The sequence below is a fragment of the Eurosta solidaginis genome, chromosome 3 (assembly GCF_040869045.1).
Source record: "Eurosta solidaginis isolate ZX-2024a chromosome 3, ASM4086904v1, whole genome shotgun sequence".
NCBI lineage: Eukaryota > Metazoa > Arthropoda > Insecta > Diptera > Tephritidae > Eurosta > Eurosta solidaginis.
The window spans coordinates 286,720,918-286,740,147 of NC_090321.1; the positions used below are offsets into that span (position 1 = coordinate 286,720,918).

The window sequence follows — 19,230 nt, forward strand, 5'->3', positions numbered from 1 at the left end:
CATAAGATATGTATTCTTAAAAATATACTTGTGCCATTGACTTTAATTATTAAGTTCATCATCTTTGTAGTTCCCATAATATCAGTCGTTAATTTAAATACCTACAAAAATTCGTTTATTCGATTTGTATTATATTTTATTAATACATACATACATATATATATATATATATATATATAAATATAATACGAATATGTTTTTATTCTTTGTGCGTCTAATTATTTATTTTAAATTTCATCAGCATATGTCGGTATGTTTATGCCAAATTTATTTAAAACGTTTATGCATCCATAAAAGGCTAAACTGAAAGAATTGAATCACGAAAGAACCGTTTACCTTATTTTAAGTGTTGCTTTGTTTAAAGTTTTCTCAAGGCTAATATTTTCGTAATCGGCTGCGTTTCGGTAATGGACAATTAGCGTAGTTAGATCGTGCGATCAGGTGCCTTTTTTAAAGTGCGTATATAAGCTTTTATGAAAATATGTATTAACCTTGAGGAAGCTTTGCACATTTTCTAAATGAAACATTAAGGAGTAAGTCGATTGTACCAAATATTATTAAAAATAAAATAAACTTTATAAAACAAGTTTCGGGTTTTACTCATCAATTTGCACTTGGCCGTCTCGCAAGAAGGCGTGTCATGACAGCCGCATATGGACAATGAAAGAATGCAAGAAAACACAGTTTGTATTGTAAAATTAGGAATTTGCCACATCATTATCTTTTTATTTTTTACTTTACATTTCTTTATTATATTTTGTTTTTTGGTTTTACATACAAATCCACTTGAACTGTCTAAGTTAATTAGCAAAAAAATGCTGGAAGATTTATTTCTATATACAACTACACATTCTACCTTAATTCAAATCTTATTTCAATCAACTTTTTTGAAATTTTTGACAGTATTTAAGTAAAAGATACTTCTAGGTTTTTATATAATAAAAACATCGTACGACATATACATATATACAAACGAACGTAAAGTAAAAACTTTTTGTAAAAGATAACTGGATAAAAAAATTTATTTGAAAAAGAAAATTAATTTCAGTTCTTCCGCACTGTAACGAAGGCACTTTTATGCAAATTTACAAGTAAATTATTTTCTTAATTCAATTTTATATCATGCCGAGATAGATTTCTTATTAGACTCAAAATGTAGCTCCTTGTGATTCTTATTACCTCCTTTTTTTTAATTTCTAAGTTTTTTCCGTTTTTTTGTAAATTTTAAATACTTACATACAAATCTGTATACACTTACATACGTACATATCGTTACCTTAAGTTAAAAAGGAGCTAACCAAGAAACTGCGCTTTTTAATAGAATTTTGCCACTTGTAAAAATTGATGTCTGCAAGAGCAGTAAATGTGTTTAGGTCTTCTGTAAACTCTTAAATTTCTTAGTTAGGGCCTTTATGAATTAAGCTATACTAATATAAATGAAAATTTTTGCCCGATATCGTTCGAAAATTAGACACTTGTCAGTTAGCTCTTAATTCAATGCGTCAGTTCGCCATCGGTGTATTGCTGCCGCTGTTGCTGCTGCCACTACTTGTGGCGGTGTGTGGATGTGTCCAAAATATCACAATTATCAGTGGTATGGCGAAACACAATGCCAAGATTACAACAAATAAACACACCCATGTCATATCACCGTCGGAACCAGACCAATGCCAAGCATTTAATGATGATGGTCCTCTTATAGGTCGTGCTTGTGTTTCAGCAAAGTCGTCATTGAGTATATCATCCAACAGTGCTGTTGAGTCGTTCGTATCCGATTCTAGAAGAAAGTATTTGAAAAATATAAAGAAAGAACCGCACACGTTGTTACAAATAAAAAAATAATATGAGTGGGGATTCATCGAGATCTGGTTATCAACTTATCCGCTTGTGAACGGAAATCCCTGAAATATGCACACAATTTTGTGAAGTTATATGAGAGTCGATGATATCCTGATGACGTTTTTAGTAAGATTCCCTCCCATTCCTAATTTGTTATTTATTATACATATTTAAAATTGTTTGGTTTTCCTTCAGAAACACTTTTTTGATACCAGTCCGCGGATTTTCTATTAGGTTGGGTTAGAAAGCTAAGCAAGCCAGCATGAACCTTAACCTTGTTGACCCTAAACCGTTGTTTTGCTTACTGGTATGTTCATTACGATACGATACATCTAAGATTCCCAGTAAAAACTGGCATAAGCGGTTGTAAGCAATAAGGAATACTAGTTTCACTCCTCATAGATGAACCCTAGAATAAGATAAATAAAGCACAACAAACGCCTTTTAATAAAAACTTCTTTTAGGCTTATTTACGTTACAAATAAGCTTTATCCCTAAGGTAAATATACATTAAAAATAAACGTTGCCCAACCTTGATACATGATAAATAAAACCTACATAAGTATCTATAGGCGATCGTAATATTTTTAAGGAAACTGGATTTTCTTTTCATTTGAAATAATATAACGCCAATAAAACTAGTTTCAATAAGTAAATCTACTCTTTATCGTTTCGAAAAATCAATTAAAGACGTCAATTTTCATTTCTCGCTGTCTGAGGAGATATATTTCCGGTTTTAGGTATACTGCTTTTTTATTTTTCCTATACACTGGCGGGAGCTACATTGTTTTATGTCGGTTTCAAACGACATCTTGAAATAGCATTTGGTAAATGAATTTCCGGGCTGCCCGAACCACTACCGAGAAGTGACCCCGTTTAAGAAACTTAAAAAAGGATTGTGAACATAGGAACTAGAAGTCAGATGGTGTATAATTATAAGTTCTTTGCCAGCCTGATTTTGTAAGAGAAATAAAACTTATAATCATTTTGTTACCTATTCTACCTAGTTCATAGCCATTTAATCACGTTATTGTACTCAATGTATTATCCTATTATAACGCTTTATGTGAGCCTCGTTTAAGTTGGGTTAATAGCCTTATATAAGAGGTCCTAATACAGCATATAGTATTTTAAAATAAGACCTTGAGTAAGCCTTATTTTATTTGGTCCATAAGCTTTATAATAGGGTTGTTATATTCCATCCAATGGCTTATAATAATTCCTTATGTAATCCTTATTTTATATGGGCTATAACTTATAATAAGCGTATAAGCCTTATACATAACATTATCTTTCATATAAACGTTATGGAAATGCACAATAAATCTGCACAAAGGTCGAAGTGCTTCCAGGCCTAGTAATAATAATATAAGCATTTTGCCTGATGACATACTTACTTACTTAATTGGCGCTTAACCGTTTAAACGGTTATGGCCGTCCAACGAGACGCACCAGTCGCTCCTTCTCTCTGCCAATCGGCGCCAATTGGTTACACCAAGGGAGTTTAAATCGTTTTCCACCTGGTCCTTCCAACGGAGTGGGGGCCGCCCTCTACCTCTGCTTCCATAGGCGGGTTCCGATAGAACCACTTTCTTGGCCGGAGCGTCATCTTTCATTCGCATAACATGGCCTAGCCAGCGTAGCCGCTGCGTTTTAATTCACTGGACTATGTTGATGTCTGCGTATAGCTCGTACAGCTCATCGTTAAATCTTCTTAGGTAGTCGCAATCGCCAACGCGTAGAGGTCCATAAATCTTTCGAAGAACTTTTCTCTCGAACACTCCCAGAGCCGTTTCATCTGATGTTGTCATGGTCCATGCGTCTGCACCATATAGCAGAACGGGAACGATAAGTGACTTGTAGAGTATGATTTTCGTTTGCCGAGAGAGGACTTTACTTTTCAATTGCCTACCTAGTCCAAAGTAGCATTTATTGGCAACAGTGATTCTTCTTTTTCTGGATATCAGAGCTGATGTTGTTGCTAGTGTTGATCCTGGTTCCCAAATAAACGAAGTCATTTACTATTTCGAAATTATGGCTGCCAATAGTAGCGTGGTTGCCAAGGTGCATATGCGCTGACTCTTTGCTCGATGACAACAGGTACTTCGTTTTGTCCTCATTCACCATCAAACCCATCTTTACCGCTTCTTTTTCCAGTTTGAAGTAAGCAGAACTAACAGCGCGGGTGTTTAGGCCGATGATATCAATGTCATCAGCATATGCCAGTAATTGCACGCTTTTATAGAATATTGTTCCAGTGCGGTTAAGTTCTGCAGCTAGTATAATTTTCTCCAGCATCAAATTAGAGAAATCGCACGATAGGGGGTCACCTTGTCTGAAACCTCGTTTAGTTTCGAACGGCTCGGAGAGGTCCTTCCCAATTCTGACTGAGGTGATGGTGTTGCTCAACGTCATTTTGCACAGCCGTATAAGTTTTGCGGGGAAACATAGCGGGATATAGGCAGCTCCTTTTCGTGCTGTCGAAGGCGGCTTTAAAATCGACGAAGAGCTGATGTGTGTCGATTCTTTTTTCACGGTTTTTTCCAAGTTTAGGCGCATTGTGAAAATCTGGTCGATGGTAGATTTACCAGGTCTGAAGCCGCCCTGATAAGGTCCAATCAGCCGATTCACGATGGGCTTCAATCTTTCGCACAATACACTTGACAGAACCTTATATGCGATATTAAGAAGGCTGATTCCGCGATAGTTGGTGCAGTTTGCAGTATCCCCCTTCTTGTGGACTGGGCAAAGAACACTTAGATTCCAATCGTAGGGCATGCTCTCGTCCGCCCATGTTTTGCGAAGAAGCTGCTGCATGCGCCTTACCAACTCCCCGCCGCCGTATTTGAATAGCTCCGCAGGCAATCCATCAGCACCCACGGCCTTGTTGTTTTTCAATCTGGTTATTGCTATTCTGACTTCGTCATAATCGGGTGAGGGGACATTTATTCCATCATCATCGATTTCGGGATCGGGTTCGTCATCCCTGTGCGGTAAGTTGCTGTCTCCATTTAGCAGAGCATAGAAGTGTTCCCTCCATAATCTAAGTACTTTCAGGACATCAGTTACAAGGTCGCCGTCTTCGTTCTTACAGGAGTTTGCCCTGGTCTTAAAACCATCCGTCTGTCGCCGAATTTTTTGGTAAAATTTTCGGGCGTTATTCCTGGTCGCTAACAGCTCAAGTTCCTCGCACTCACGCCTTTCTGCCTCTGCTTTTTTCTTCCTGAAAAGGCGTCTCGCTTCCCTTTTTAACTCGCGATAGCGTTCACACACTCCTCTTGTTGCGCTCGCTTTTAACGTAGCCCTGTAGGCAGCGTGGGGTAACAAATAAAATGGGGTTACACTGAAATGACAGTCCTTGGTCGGGAAAAATCTCGAGTCGTTCCGGTACATAGAGCCGACTGCCTTGGGAAGCGAGAACCGACTGCCTTGGGAAGCGCGGCGTCTTCTCTTTCGGTTGCAACGCGGCATTCTTCATCGTACCAGTTGTTTTTCCGTGGCCGCCGGTAACCAATTTTTTCCTCGACGGCAGTACGAAGTGCTTTGGAGGTATGCTCCTACTGCTCCTGCATTCTTTCAGGCTGAGTTGAGCTCTCAGAGAGCAGGTGTGAGTCGAGTTGCGAAATCATTGGCAGTCTGTTGCGATTGCAGCCTTTCGACGTCTAGCTTTCCTTGTGTTTTTAGTTCCTTGGTTTTAGCCGCGCAGAGGTGGGTGCGTATTTTGGCTGCATCGAGATAATGGTCCGAGTCGATGTTAGGTCCTCGGATCGTGCGCATATCTGAAACACTGGAGGCATGCCGTCCGTCTATCACAACCTAACCGATCTGATTGCGAGTATTTCGATCGGGGGACAGCCATGTAGCTTGTAAACTGATGACATATGTACAGAAAAGTAAGGAGTATTATGTAGAATTCGCCAGACAACACAGATTCCTTACCGTTTCAAAACTTTGCTTTCAACACCACCTTGCCGTTTCGAAACTTTGCCTACGGTAACATGTCCTCAGTTCGGATTTCAGTATAATGCTTAACACAGTTCTTAATAATGACTCAAATACAAATTTTGTTTTATATTTTATTTCAAGAGTTTTTAATTTTTTACATATTAATGATTGAAATACTTAATCTAAACATAAGTTTTAATTGTATGTCATATAACGTGGAGTAGCACTGAATTTTGCATAGCTCTTGATAACCTTATTTACTGCCTCCAAAAAGTCTTTCTCTGTTGCCACTTTACGGCGAGCACGTATAGCAAACATGCCCGCTTCAGTGCATACTGAACGGATTTCTGCGCCAGTTGAATTGGGACAAAGGCGTGCTAATAATTCAAAACGTATATCTCTCTCCACCGACATGGATCGTGCATGAATTTTAAAAATATGGGTTCGTCCCTCTAAATCAGGAAGCCCAAATTCAACTTTACGATCTAAACGTCCCGGTCGCATCAATGCTGGATCTAGGGTATCGGGTCTGTTTGTTGCCATAAGTACTTTGATGTTGCCACGCGGATCGAATCCATCCAGTTGATTAATTAACTCCAACATGGTACGTTGTACTTCATTATCTCCTCCAGCGCCATCATCAAAACGTGCACCTCCAATCGCATCAATTTCATCAAAGAAAATTAAGCACGCTTTTTTCGATCGAGCCATTTCGAACAATTCACGCACCATTCGTGCTCCTTCTCCTACATATTTTTGTACAAGTTCAGAGCCGATAACACGAATGAAACATGCATCCGTACGATTAGCTACTGCTCGAGCACACAAAGTTTTGCCAGTTCCAGGGGGACCAAACAGTAAAACTCCCTTAGGTGGCTCAATACCAAGGTTAACGAATTTCTCAGGGTGCAACAGTGGTGTTTCTACTACTTCTCGTAACTTTTCAATCTGTTCCTTGCAACCGCCTACATCACTATATGTAACATCAGGTTTATCTTCAACTTGCATCATGGTAACTGTGGGATCAATTTTTGGTGGTAATGGAATATGGATCTGATATTTATTACGATCGACACCAACACGCATTCCTTCCTCGATATCGGTTGGAGCAACTGAATCAGCCAGATCAACGACAAACTTTGCAAATTGTTTCACATTTATAATGTACTTAGGATCATCCGAATCAGCATTTATTATTTTAGTACAACGTGCAACTTGCAGTGGTTGCTCATTTTGTAGTATCTGTTTATCAGCTGCCAAATCCCAGAGGGCAGGCGGTGCCAGACCAGTGTCGCTTTCTTTGATGCCCGTCAGTTCGTTGACTTGTTTCACTGCTTTTTGGATGTCTTCTTCAATAGTTTTAATTGCCTTATGGTATTGACTCTGACCATAGGTCTTTAGGAGTTCAATATCGCCTTCATCCAGAGATTTTATTTCTTTCTCTTCGATTTCCTCTCCTTTAACTTTACGTTGATCATCTCCCAAATAATCCGGCATTTTTAGTTTTTAAACTAAATTAAGTTGAGTAAATATCTTAATTTTTATGGCAATGACTAAACAATTTGGAAAATTGTGCTGTCAACACATGGTAAAAATAAAGTTTGCACAAAACGTCAAAAAGTGAAACAAATGGAAAAGAACAACAGGCTGCTCAACATTAGAACAAACTTAATACTTCACCATTTTTTTTTTTTTTTTGATGTGTGCCAATCAGAAAATTTTGCCCGAGGCTACAGAAATTGGTAGCAAAGTACTTTGAAGTTAAAATTTTTACGAAATACGAGATGAATTGAAATTTCACAACTATTCGAATTTTGGCAGCGGAACTGTTTTTTTTTTTTTTTTTTGAAATTTGATTGCGTACCTTCTTATCGCTGAAAGTCCCAGTTCCAGGTTATTATCCAATGCAAAGTATGTATGTACGTTTAAGCTGCAGACATTGGTGCTTTATCGGTAACCGTATCGGTAACCTTTTAACAGCTGATTCGACCAACCTTATGAGAATCAATGCAATCGATTATTGGTGCCGCTAAGGTCGTAACCGTATCGTAGCCAACCAATTGAGTTTTGGTTTACCGTCGTAACGATAAACGGCTGATTACGTTAGGGATACGGATACAGCGATACGACAAACGGCACCAATGAATGCAGCTTTAGTTATTAATTATCCATTAATTTGTTGGTTTGAGTCAACAGTATTTTCAATTAAATTATGGTAATAACTTTTCGGGTTTCTAATTTTAGTAAAAGCATTTCCTTCGTATTTAGGGGGAATATTTTGAATAAGGTGCCACGATTTTCAAACTTTTGTTGATTTGTAGGGGTATAGGGGGTCCTTAAAATCACAAAATTATCATCGACAACTCTAGGAAACTCTTAGTTTATGAAATATAAGCTTTTCAATTTCCAAATTTAGTAAAATTTCAACTTAAGTACTGCACTTAAAATTCGGGTCGCACATGTCGATAGCGGTATCAAAAGACGCGTATTTGTGTCAAGATTCAGAATCAGAATGCAGAAACTATATTTTTTATCTCGTTTAAAAGTTATTCGCGGAAACACGTCGGTACTATTGTCGCCTTTTTCGTTGTTGCAATTAAACAAACGAAAACAAATGAAGGTGGTGAATAGTGTTGCCAGCTCCGCAATAATATCTTTTTATCTTGGTAGAACATTATAAGGTGGTGGCACGTCGACATAAATGCAAACAAAAATACACTATCAATGTACAAAAGTTTCAAAATCGTGGCACCTTATATAAAATCCAACCCCTTTGATGATGATATCATATCATAAAAGTTATGAATATGTGTAAAACGAAAGTTTTACTTATATGCTTTTATTTCATGTAATTTTGAATTAAATTTCTATGATGACAATATTTTTAACATTTTAATAATTTTATTTGATTTTAATTGATCCGGATTTTGACCGGTCGCATTAATATATTTCTGCACAAATTGCATAAACGACGAAGTTTTTAAATTGTGTTATATATCTTTTTTGAATTATTAGTTCACATGGTTAAAGCGTAAGCTTATTAAAACACCAGGTTATCACTCCCAAGCAGCGGAGCTGTGGTGGTTAGTGCGCGTCGTACACTTTCCCGTTATATACAGTAAGTTGGCCAATTTTGTTCGCGTGTGAATAAAATTTAACAAATCTTAATTTAAATCTTTTTGGTGGTAAGTAGTCTTGGCTACTTCAAATAAAAACTTTGTTTTCTTATCCATTGCACAATTATGGTAACGTTTTAAAGGACGGTGCACCACCTAATTTTTATCAAAAATTATCAAAGGTGGTATCAAAAAAATTTTGTTTCTGTCGAAAGTTATTTACAAAAAATCGAAAAATGACCCTGAGGGGTTCCAAAATATGGGGCCCGATCCATAGTTTTTCTGCACAGAACACCTTTCTTCGTTAGCGGCCTTCGACCGCGATTTAAAAAAATAACCCTGGGTGGGTGCGACACCGGTTTGGGGATCAAAACTAAATGCGCACATGTACAACAAATCTGGCAAAAAACAACAACCACATGAAAATTTGAACCGATTTTTCGCTTATATCTTTTGACAGTTAATAAAAATTTAAATTTAAAAATTTTTTTTTTAATAATAAAAATTAAAATTTTCGCTTTCGGATTCTAAAAAGGTCGCGTCTTTTGATACCAACTTTGATAATTTTTGATAAAAAATAGGTGGTGTACCGTTTTGTAAAACGTTACTCAATTTTGTTGCAAAATTTAAAAAAAAGGAAAAAGTTTATAAAGTTAAAAAATGTAAAGCACGTAAAACGTCGCAAAAAGTGATGTCTTAAAGTGGCGTCACCGACTCCATGGTTGGTGCCGTAGAATATGGATGAAACTGCACAATCGAGTGCAAAAAAGCTTAAATAATTAGCAATAAAGATGTGAACAATTTTTATGAGCCCTCCATCGGTAGAGGACTAATAAAAATTAAAGAAAAAAGTGAAATTTCTGAAATGCATGTACATGCAATTTACCAGATGGCAGTCGGAGCAATTCCGCAACCAGCAATAGGTCTCAAGCCCTTAAAGGTAATGATGGCGCTTATGCCATCAACCGAGATAACGTTATCAAATAATCTGTCGAAAATAAAGACGATGATACCAGATAACAGTTCCATTAAAACTGTACTGGTGCCATTACAGCTAACTTGAACAACGCTGCGCAAGCTAGCGATGATGAACAAATCAATTCTCCAAAATTAGCCGTGTTTTTTTTTTTTTAATTCCTAAAACAGAAATAAAATCTCAAAAAAAAGGAAATTTCACTTCCTTGGGTTCAATTTCAGATGATATACATATTTAAGTAATGATTCGAAATTATCTACGAAATTTTATTTTAACCGTACCACATTTAAAAAATGAAAGATAAATTTTGACATTTGGCAAACCAAAGAAATCGTGCCTACATGAGCCTTCATGCAAAGGTTCCATTATTTATATCTCTGCAAAACAATCAGACCAATTCTAAATATTGAACACTTCGTGTTTAAACGTCGTCGCGTCAAGTTCGTTTCCCCACAGCTCAACCGCGTGCTATAAAGGGACGCGATTCATGCGGTTGACAACAAAATGGCGGACAGTGAGGGAAGCGAATTGACAAAAAATTTAACTTAAAACTAAAAAGTTAGCATACTTGGAGTAAACCATTAAATCAATATTTAGTACTTGGAGTAAACCATTAAATCGAGATATATAATCATTGTTTACTATATAGTTTGGCAGCTTAAGTAGAGGTTATGTTGCGAATAGAGTGGAAGGCAGTGGACTAGGCAGTCGAATGTCATATAATGAAGGAATGGTGTTCGGAGATTTTTCAAAGTTAAAAAAAAAAATGATAAAAGCTTTAATATAAATAAAACTATTGTTTTAATAACAACAAAAACGCCATATATATTCTGTATACATAAATTTGTAATGATTATCTTACTTTAAAATTTGAATTAAATAATCTAATTTTTTTTTTTTTGAAACTGAGTCGAGAACTGTGCGTGTGAATGTGCGAATGTTCACCGATCAGCTGTTAGTTGCGCTACTTGGTAAAATTTACAATGTATATAATAACATCACAAAATTAAACTGAAGAATTGGCGTTGGCGTTTTAGCTTTCGAGCTGGCCAAATGATTCGAATTTTATTCGATCTTCATCCGGTATTTTATATACACGCAATGAAGTAACTTAAATCACAAAAAAAAAAAAAAAATTCTAAATATTCTCGCGGAATTTTGTTCTCGCGGATTTTTTTATTCCCGCGGAAAAATTCCTCCAATTCTGTTCTCCTAGGGAGAACAATAATTGGGGAATAGGAATGTCGAATTTTCGAAGTCAGCTGTTTTGTCAATTGAAATTTCGTTGCACATTTCTTATTTTGTTTAAAAAATTGAAAAGTTTAATTATTGTTGCAAATTTGTTGGAAATTAAGAAATAAAATATAAACATTGCACAGTATTTATTGCATTTCATGTGGTATTCACTGAAATGAGTAATGAATTGGTGCCACAGCAACATCAACAGCGGAAAATAAGAAGAAGACGGCCGCATAACACAAATCTGCCGGAGTTGCCTGCTTTCATTCAGCAAAGCAATTTTCTGGCGGCCAAGTTGAATTGAATTCGTCCTTCATCATATGCCAAAATCTATTTAAGCCTTATTAAAAAATCCTTGCGCAATTTCTGGATGGCTGCATCAAATTTGTATACCAAGAGCTCTACCGTTGCTTATGATATACTTTTCAACTTAAAATAAAGAATATTGTGGTTGTAGCTGTTGTTGTATTAGAAGTGAGAATATTGTGGTAGAATATAAATACATCTTTTAGAACAAATTTGTACAAATAAGTGTTCTTTCTTAAAATAACCAATTTCCTTTAACTATTTTGATGCATTCCCTTTAATTTAACAAGTGAAAAAACTCCTATGAAATGACAGAGAAATCTTCCTCTCCCTCACATTCATAATCAGCCCAATTCTAAACGAAAATTCCGTGCGAGTTTTCTCCCTTCTCCCATTCCTCGTATTCTAAATAAAAATTCCTTGTGAGTTTTTTCACTTCTCCCTTTCCTCCTATTCTGAACAATGTTCGAAAAAGCGGAAACCGGTTATGGGAGAAAAGTAGGTATTATGAATGTGAGGGAGAGGGAGATTTCTCTGCCATTTCATAGGAGTTTTTTCACTTGTTAAATTAAAGGGAATGCATCAAAATAGTTAAAGGAAATTGGTTATTTTAAGAAAGAACACTTATTTGTACAAATTTGTGCTAAAAGATGTTTTTATATTCTACCACAATATTCTCACTGTTAATACAACTACAACTACAACCACAATATTCTTTATTTTAAGTCGAAAAGTATATCATAAGCAACGGTAGAGCTCTTGGTATACACATTTGATGCAGCCATCCAGAAATTGCGCAAGGATTTTTTAATAAGGCTTAAATAGATTTTGGCATATGATGAAGGACGAATTCAATTCAACTTGGCCGCCAGAAAATTGCTTTGCTGAATGAAAGCAGGCAACTCCGGCAGATTTGTGTTATGCGGCCGTCTTCTTCTTATGTTCCGCTGTTGATGTTGCTGTGGCACCAATTCATTACTCATTTCAGTGAATACCACATGAAATGCAATAAATACTGTGCAATGTTTATATTTTATTTCTTAATTTCCAACAAATTTGCAACAATAATTAAACTTTTCAATTTTTTAAACAAAATAAGAAATGTGCAACGAAATTTCAATTGACAAAACAGCTGACTTCGAAAATTCGAAATTCCTATTCCCCAATTATTGTTCTCCCTAGGAGAACAGAATTGGAGGAATTTTTCCGCGGGAATAAAAAAATCCGCGAGAACAAAATTCCGCGAGAATATTTAGAATTGGTCTGAATACCTACTTTTCTCCCATAACCGGTTTCCGCTTTTTCGAACATTGTTCAGAATAGGAGGAACGGGAGAAGTGAAAAAACTCACAAGGAATTTTTATTTAGAATACGAGAAATGGGAGAAGGGAAAAAACTCGCACGGAATTTTAGTTTAGAATTGGGCTGAATGTATGTATGAACATGATGCCATTCAAAAACCAGAATTTATGTTATAAAATAACTCTGTTCTCTTGGCAAATACTACAAAGCTCTCTAGGCCTATGCCACTTGCCGCTCAGGACAGGAGCACAAAACTCGATCGTTTCCTCCTCCAACCATCCTCCTTCCTACTTCTATCACTGACGAAGCCTAATTTAAAGGCATGTGACGCCAGAAGGTAGCGTCCAGTCAGAAGTCTAAAGTCCGCTCTATAGTATAAGGTTGCAAGACCTACACATAGTCTCTGACACTTTACAGCCGCACCCTTGGACCCACCCCTTTCCCGCCGTGCACCTCTCGCCTTCTCCTAACCTCGCCCAATCTTATTGGGACGACTACGGAGCAAGCTTCAAGGGAAGTGCCCTTTCTAGGTAATTCATCCGCTTTTTCACTCCCATCTATTTCCATATGCCCTGGGAACCAATATAGAAGTATGCTTCTTCCTGTCCCGATTCTTTCCAGGGATTGCTTACACTCTAACACACAAATAAATAAAAATAAACAAATGTTTGCATAGCTGCAGTTTAAGGTATTTTCTTCCAGTGTTTCTACTGCCTTGGTTACGGCTAATACTTCTAACTGAAAAACGCTCCACTACAATACCGTCATCTGCTTGGAGCACTAGAGAGCTGAAAAGTCTAAAAAATCAAAAGACCCGTTCGTTCAAACGCTGCAAGCAATCTGGAACAATGACTGTCTCTGCCGCTTACTCTATTTTATGTCACAAGTATAACATGGTGAGCTCTTATAAGAACTATATAAATAGGATTAAGAACTAAATTTTGTGTGACCCAAAGTCGTTTTACAGTTCCGTTAATTCGAAAAGGAAGATTAAAGTGTTTCCTTCTACGATGAAGCTAAATGGTCGGGCTAGCGCCTTAATGGAGCTGTGTTACCGGAGCGTACGAGATCTGTATCCGGCAAAGGACCATCACATTTATAACACTCCCCAAAGCATTCGGGGAGCAACCTTATCGCTACAACAACAACAACAACGTAAACCTAAATCTAATTATTCAAATAAATCAGACTCTCCGCCATCGGATTATCCATTCAGATTGTATCCACTCAATTTACAGGTGGGATCTTATATATGTAGTAATGATGTTCTAACTCATCTGGAAAATCTGAAAATTTTCCACTCCACTAGACCGGATCAAGAGAGAGAAGATCTAGGGAATGTTTAATGCAGTAAAATTTTAAGTTATAGAAAATATCCAACCAGGAACTGCATTGGAAGAAAATTCACTACGATATCTGCCTGGGGATTAAAAACGCTGTGTTCTGGTTAAAATTAAAAAAAGGCGAATTTCGAGTTTAATTTTCCCAGTGGTGAATTTCTACTCGCGATTTGATGGTTAACTGTTTCCAACTATTCGTTGCGTTGATAGTTCTTAAAGCTTCTAATTTATTTACTTACCTCTATCTGTGTAAGCGTTCTCCTTTTTCAACAGCTTCGAACTTAAAATTGCTTTGTTAATATTAGGCTGCTCATCAGTTCTCCTGTCGGACGAATTCACGGACGCAACGATAAGCTTTTCCCCTAACACCACTTTAGCATCTTCTAAAGGGTTTCTTACTATGCTTGCTTCTCGTTGTTCTGGACTATTACTTCCGCTTTTATGGACTATGGGTAAAGTTTCTAGCAATATAGAATGAGGTGTTACAGGTATTTTAATTACTTTTCTCGCGTACATTTCATTATCTTTATCAATTTTATTGAGTCGTTTTATATCTGCTACCTGTTGGACAGTATACATAAGATTTTAACTCGTTGTTCTTTTAATGATAGCATAATGTATTGGCTTACTGTGCAATGAAACCTTAATGCTAAAGCTTGTAATGACTCTCCCCCCTCAACTTTGGCCTCAATTGTGTTTTCAAAGCGATTTGCAGACCCACTAAAGCCAGAAAGCCGTTCCATTTGAAGAAAATCATCCCCATTGTTGGATTCCCTATTCAAAGCCATATTTGACATGCTGGCACTTTGTTCATCAATATCAAATACTTCTGATTGAAATCCTTTTCTAAAAAATAAGTTCAAATATATTTGCATTCATTAATGTGTTTAAATGCATTAATTTACCGCTGCCTTCGCATTTCATAAGCTATTTCTCCTTCAAATCACTAGCCTTAAGTGAAAATTTAGTTCCTCTTGGTCATACACTTTTGTGGTAAATATTGCACTCAGCGAAAACAGCCTGAATTGTTAATGTACTTCAGATTATATTATTAATTAATAGTTTTAGAAAACGGACTTCCAACTTCATAATATGTAGAAATGATTACAAAATCTATAGAAATAAATAATCCTCCAACTTCGATCGACAGATTTCGTTTAATTTACGTGTAATTACACACAACTCGAATAACGAAAAGTTCCGAAATGATATGGAAATGAAATAGTAATGTAGGGTGGCCCTTTTGTGCTCAAATTTTGAATTAAGACGTCAGTCTTGTTATCTACCATTTCAATCCAATCTTGCTATCTACCATTGCAATAGCCATCATCCAGTGATTTTCCTAGCTCCAGAATTTGTACAGAATGAGAAGGAGTTTGTGCTAGATTGCTACCACACATCTTCCAATTTCAACGTTCACCAGTTAACAGTTTAAACTGGTGTTAACATTTCTTTGATTTTCTCTTAAGATGATTTCTTTGAGGGTGTTATGTATTTACCAACATTTGGCAGCACTCTTTTTCCTACTGTCATTATTATTATATATATATATAAATACTCTTTCCTTTTTTCATATAGTGATATAATTACTACTGCTATAGCTATGATGTAAAATTCCTCACACAAGTAAATTGAAGTCTTTATTATATAGTATAACCTAAAATCAAGCGCGTGCATTTATTCCTTTTTAGGACATAACAATAGAAATGGCGACGAGTAGTAAAATCGGAAAATAATAATTTAGATAGACGGTCCAAAAATTTTACTAAACGTGTACAGATGTGTTAATTAATGGAAGAAAACAAAACTTCGAAGTCGACTCAGGTGCCGGCTACACGTTACTGCCGGAAAATCAATTTATGAAATTAAATATCAAAACACCGCTAAGGAAAACAAATATTGCCGTCCGCGTTTATACAGATGATGTTTTTGTGCCAATAGGAGTCGTTACTGTGGACGTAAAGTACAAAAATAGGAAATCAAAAGAAGGTTTGTACATTGTATCGTCGAAACGTACCGCATTACTGGGACGTGTATGAATACGCCATTTGAAAATTAATCTACATGAAATTGACGAAGACAATTCTAAAAACGACATTAGCCACAGCATATAAATTCTATATCAGAAATCGAACAGCAATTTTCAGAAATTTTCGAAGAACGTGTTGGATACATTCCAGATTTGGTTTGTAGTTTAAAACTCCGCCAGGGTGCAAAGCCAGTGTTCTTAAAAGAAAGGCCAGTGCCTTTTGCCATACGCGAAAAAGTAGAACGTGAACTGGATAATTTAGAACGAGACGGTATAATTACAAAAATTTGGGTTCACCTTTGGTGGTAATTCCAAAACCTGATGGTAATGTACGACTATGCGTCGACTATAAAGTAGCCGTTAACCCTCAGTTGGAAACCGCTCATTATCCAATCAAAAGAGTCGATGAAATTTTTAGTAGTTTAAAGAATTCTAAATATTTTTGCAAGTTAGACTTATACAAAGCATATCTGCATGTACGAGTTGATGATGACAGCAAAGAAGTGCAAACTACTTCAACGCACCGAGGTACGTACCAAATGAAGCGATTATCTTTTGGAATTAAAACTGCTCCAAGTAAGTTTAACCGTATTTTAGATCAAATATTACAAGGCCTCGAAGGTACAGTCTCTTATTTTGAATATATAATTATACATAGTGCAACGTTGAAAGAATTTGAAGAACATCTGATCAAATGCTTTGAAAGATTGAATAAATATCAACTGCACGTCAACAAAAGAAAATGTGAATATTTTAAAGAAAAAATTAAATACCTTGGATATATAGTAAGTCATAACAAAATAGCAAAATGTCCAGATAAAGTAAAGGCGATTATAGACATGCCAAAACCTCAAAATGTAGAGCAATTAAGAAGATTCCTTGGAATGATTACATATTATTCAAAATTTCTACCGGATATTTCGACAATTAATTCCCTTTACGCAAGCTTTTAGAAAAAAATAAAAAGTTTAATTGGACAACACAATGCGAAGAATCATTTAAAAAGCTTAAACAGGAAATTCTTAAAGACAGGGTTATAGTACCATTCAACGAAGCTTTGCCGATAACATTAGCGTGCGACGCAAGCCCAACGGGCATAGCTGCAGTACTATCTCATATTGTTGAAGGAGAGGAACGACCCGTCGCATTTATTTCAAGAGCATTAACAAAAGCAGAACAAAATTACAGCCAGCTTGACAGAGAAGCGTTAGCAATTATTTTTGCCGTTGATAAGTTTTTTATGTATTTATACGGAAGAGAATTTACATTACTGACAGATAATCGTCCTCTAACAAGAATATTTCATCAGAGTGCAAAAACACCAGCCATGACCTCAGCAAGACTACTTCGTTATGCTTCATTCTTGCAGGGATTCAACTACAAAATACAACATCGTAAAGATGAAGATAATGTGAACGCAGATTTTTTATCGACAGCACCTAACAACGAAATATCGACGTTTAAACATTTTTTGGATGAAGAAGTACGCAATATTCAGGACGGGACGATCAATCAAATATCGACATTTTCAATCAACGCCACTACTATTTCAAACGAAACAGAGCGTGATGTGGAACTAGCAAAATTAAAGAAGGACTTACTGGATGGCAAGAATTGTGATCCCAATTATTCGTTGCAAGATGGCGTCATACTTAAAGGTGACCGTGTTGTTATACCATCAAGATTACGTGCAGAAATTTTAAAAGAGCTACATTACACACATGTGGGCATAGTAAAAATGAAACAGCTCGCTAGGAAGTACTGTTTTTGGAAGGGCATCGACGCGGATATAGAGCGACTTGTAAAATCGTGTCCTAGTTGTGCGGATGTGAAAAAGAGTCCTCCAAAAGTTGTAACGCATCATTGGGAAGAACCAACCGAAAATTTTCAAAGAGTGCACATTGATTACGCAGGACCATTTCGAAATCACTATTTTTTCATACTAGTAGATGCGAAATCGAAATGGCCGGAAATTCGAATAATAAGGATGCCCAACCTCTGAAAAGACTATAGATTTAATACAAGATATTTGTGCGACACACGGATTACCACAAGCCATTGTATCAAACAATGCAACGATATTCCAAAGTACAATGTTTAGAGAATTTTGTTGCGAAAATGGAATTATTCAGAAGTTTATAGCCCCTGGACACCCAGCAACAAACGGATTGGCTGAAAGATACGTCCAAATTCTGAAAAGGAAGCTAACAGCGATGTATGACGAAAAATTACCATTGACTATCAAACTACGAGAAATCCTGTTTCTATTCAGGGCAACCCCTTTGGCAAATGGTCAAACCCCAGCCCAAATGTATTTAGGACGTGAATTAAGAATTAAATTGGATGCTATGCGGCCAGTCAAACAATTGAAATCAGCAACACATAATCCAAAAGTGCGTCATCTAAATGTAGGCGATAGAGTTCAAGTGCGTTGGTTGCACAGGAATAAACCTAGCTAAAAATTTGGTGTTGTGAAACCCAAATTCGGACATCTCCACTATCAAGTTAAGCTGGATGACGGTTATGAGTTGAAACGACATATAAACCAATTGTACAAGTCTGGTATTGATCAACCTAAAAAGCATGTAACGTTTGCTGAACCTCCCGTGCAAGAAAATTCAAAAAAGGAGGAAATCTACATTGAGCGTACCGTTACCACTCCGACTACACAACAAATACCAATGGTACAACCCAATCCAGTATCAACGCCTGACGAAACTGTAAGAAGATCGAGTAGGATCCGAAGACCTCCTGCACGCTTAGATGACCATTTTCTCTATTAAGCGTGGAAGACTGTTATGTATTTACCAACAGTTGGCAGCACTCTTTTTCCTACTGTCATTATTATTATATATATATATAAATACTCTTTCCTTTTTTCATATAGTGATATAATTACTACTGCTATAGCTATGATGTAAAACTCCTCATACAAATAAATTGAAGTCTTTATTATATAGTATAACCTAAAATCAAGCGCGTGCATTTATTCCTTTATAGGACATAACAGAGGGAATATAAGTATTTAATACGATTAATTATATTTAACTTTTATTCTTTGTAGGAAAATGTTTGCATGTTTTATGTTTTAATATGAATTTGAATTTAAATAAAATAATTTAGAAATTTAAAAAAGAT

At 36.3% G+C, this 19,230-nt stretch overlaps 2 protein-coding genes across 2 annotated transcripts; both read right to left on the bottom strand.

Annotated features, from left to right (window-relative positions):
* Positions 1-684: 684 nt before the first annotated feature.
* LOC137245786 (lysM and putative peptidoglycan-binding domain-containing protein 4) lies at positions 685-15,259 on the bottom strand. Its single transcript, XM_067776957.1, has 4 exons — positions 14,969-15,259; positions 14,693-14,909; positions 14,303-14,624; positions 685-1,777 (listed from the first exon to the last, which is right to left on the bottom strand). The coding sequence occupies exons 1-4, from the start codon at positions 14,980-14,982 to the stop codon at positions 1,503-1,505; spliced, it is 828 nt and encodes a 275-aa protein (XP_067633058.1). The 5' UTR covers positions 14,983-15,259; the 3' UTR covers positions 685-1,502.
* Positions 5,902-7,382, bottom strand: Rpt1 (26S proteasome regulatory subunit Rpt1). The gene has a single exon (XM_067776956.1). It carries the CDS (start codon positions 7,279-7,281, stop codon positions 5,980-5,982), a length of 1,302 nt encoding a protein of 433 aa, XP_067633057.1. The 5' UTR covers positions 7,282-7,382; the 3' UTR covers positions 5,902-5,979.
* Positions 15,260-19,230: the final 3,971 nt, after the last annotated feature.

What these genes read in the sequence shown, in the direction of transcription:
- Rpt1 (XM_067776956.1), bottom strand. Translation starts at nt 7,281, where the DNA reads ATGCCGGATTATTTGGGAGATGATCAACGTAAAGTTAAAGGAGAGGAA.
- LOC137245786 (XM_067776957.1), bottom strand. An exon ending in CATTAAGGTTTCATTGCACA is followed by an intron (nt 14,625 to 14,692) that starts GTAAGCCAATAC and finishes ACTGTCCAACAG; the next exon opens with GTAGCAGATATAAAACGACT. An exon ending in GAACGCTTACACAGATAGAG is followed by an intron (nt 1,778 to 14,302) that starts GTAAGTAAATAA and finishes ACTTTCTTCTAG; the next exon opens with AATCGGATACGAACGACTCA.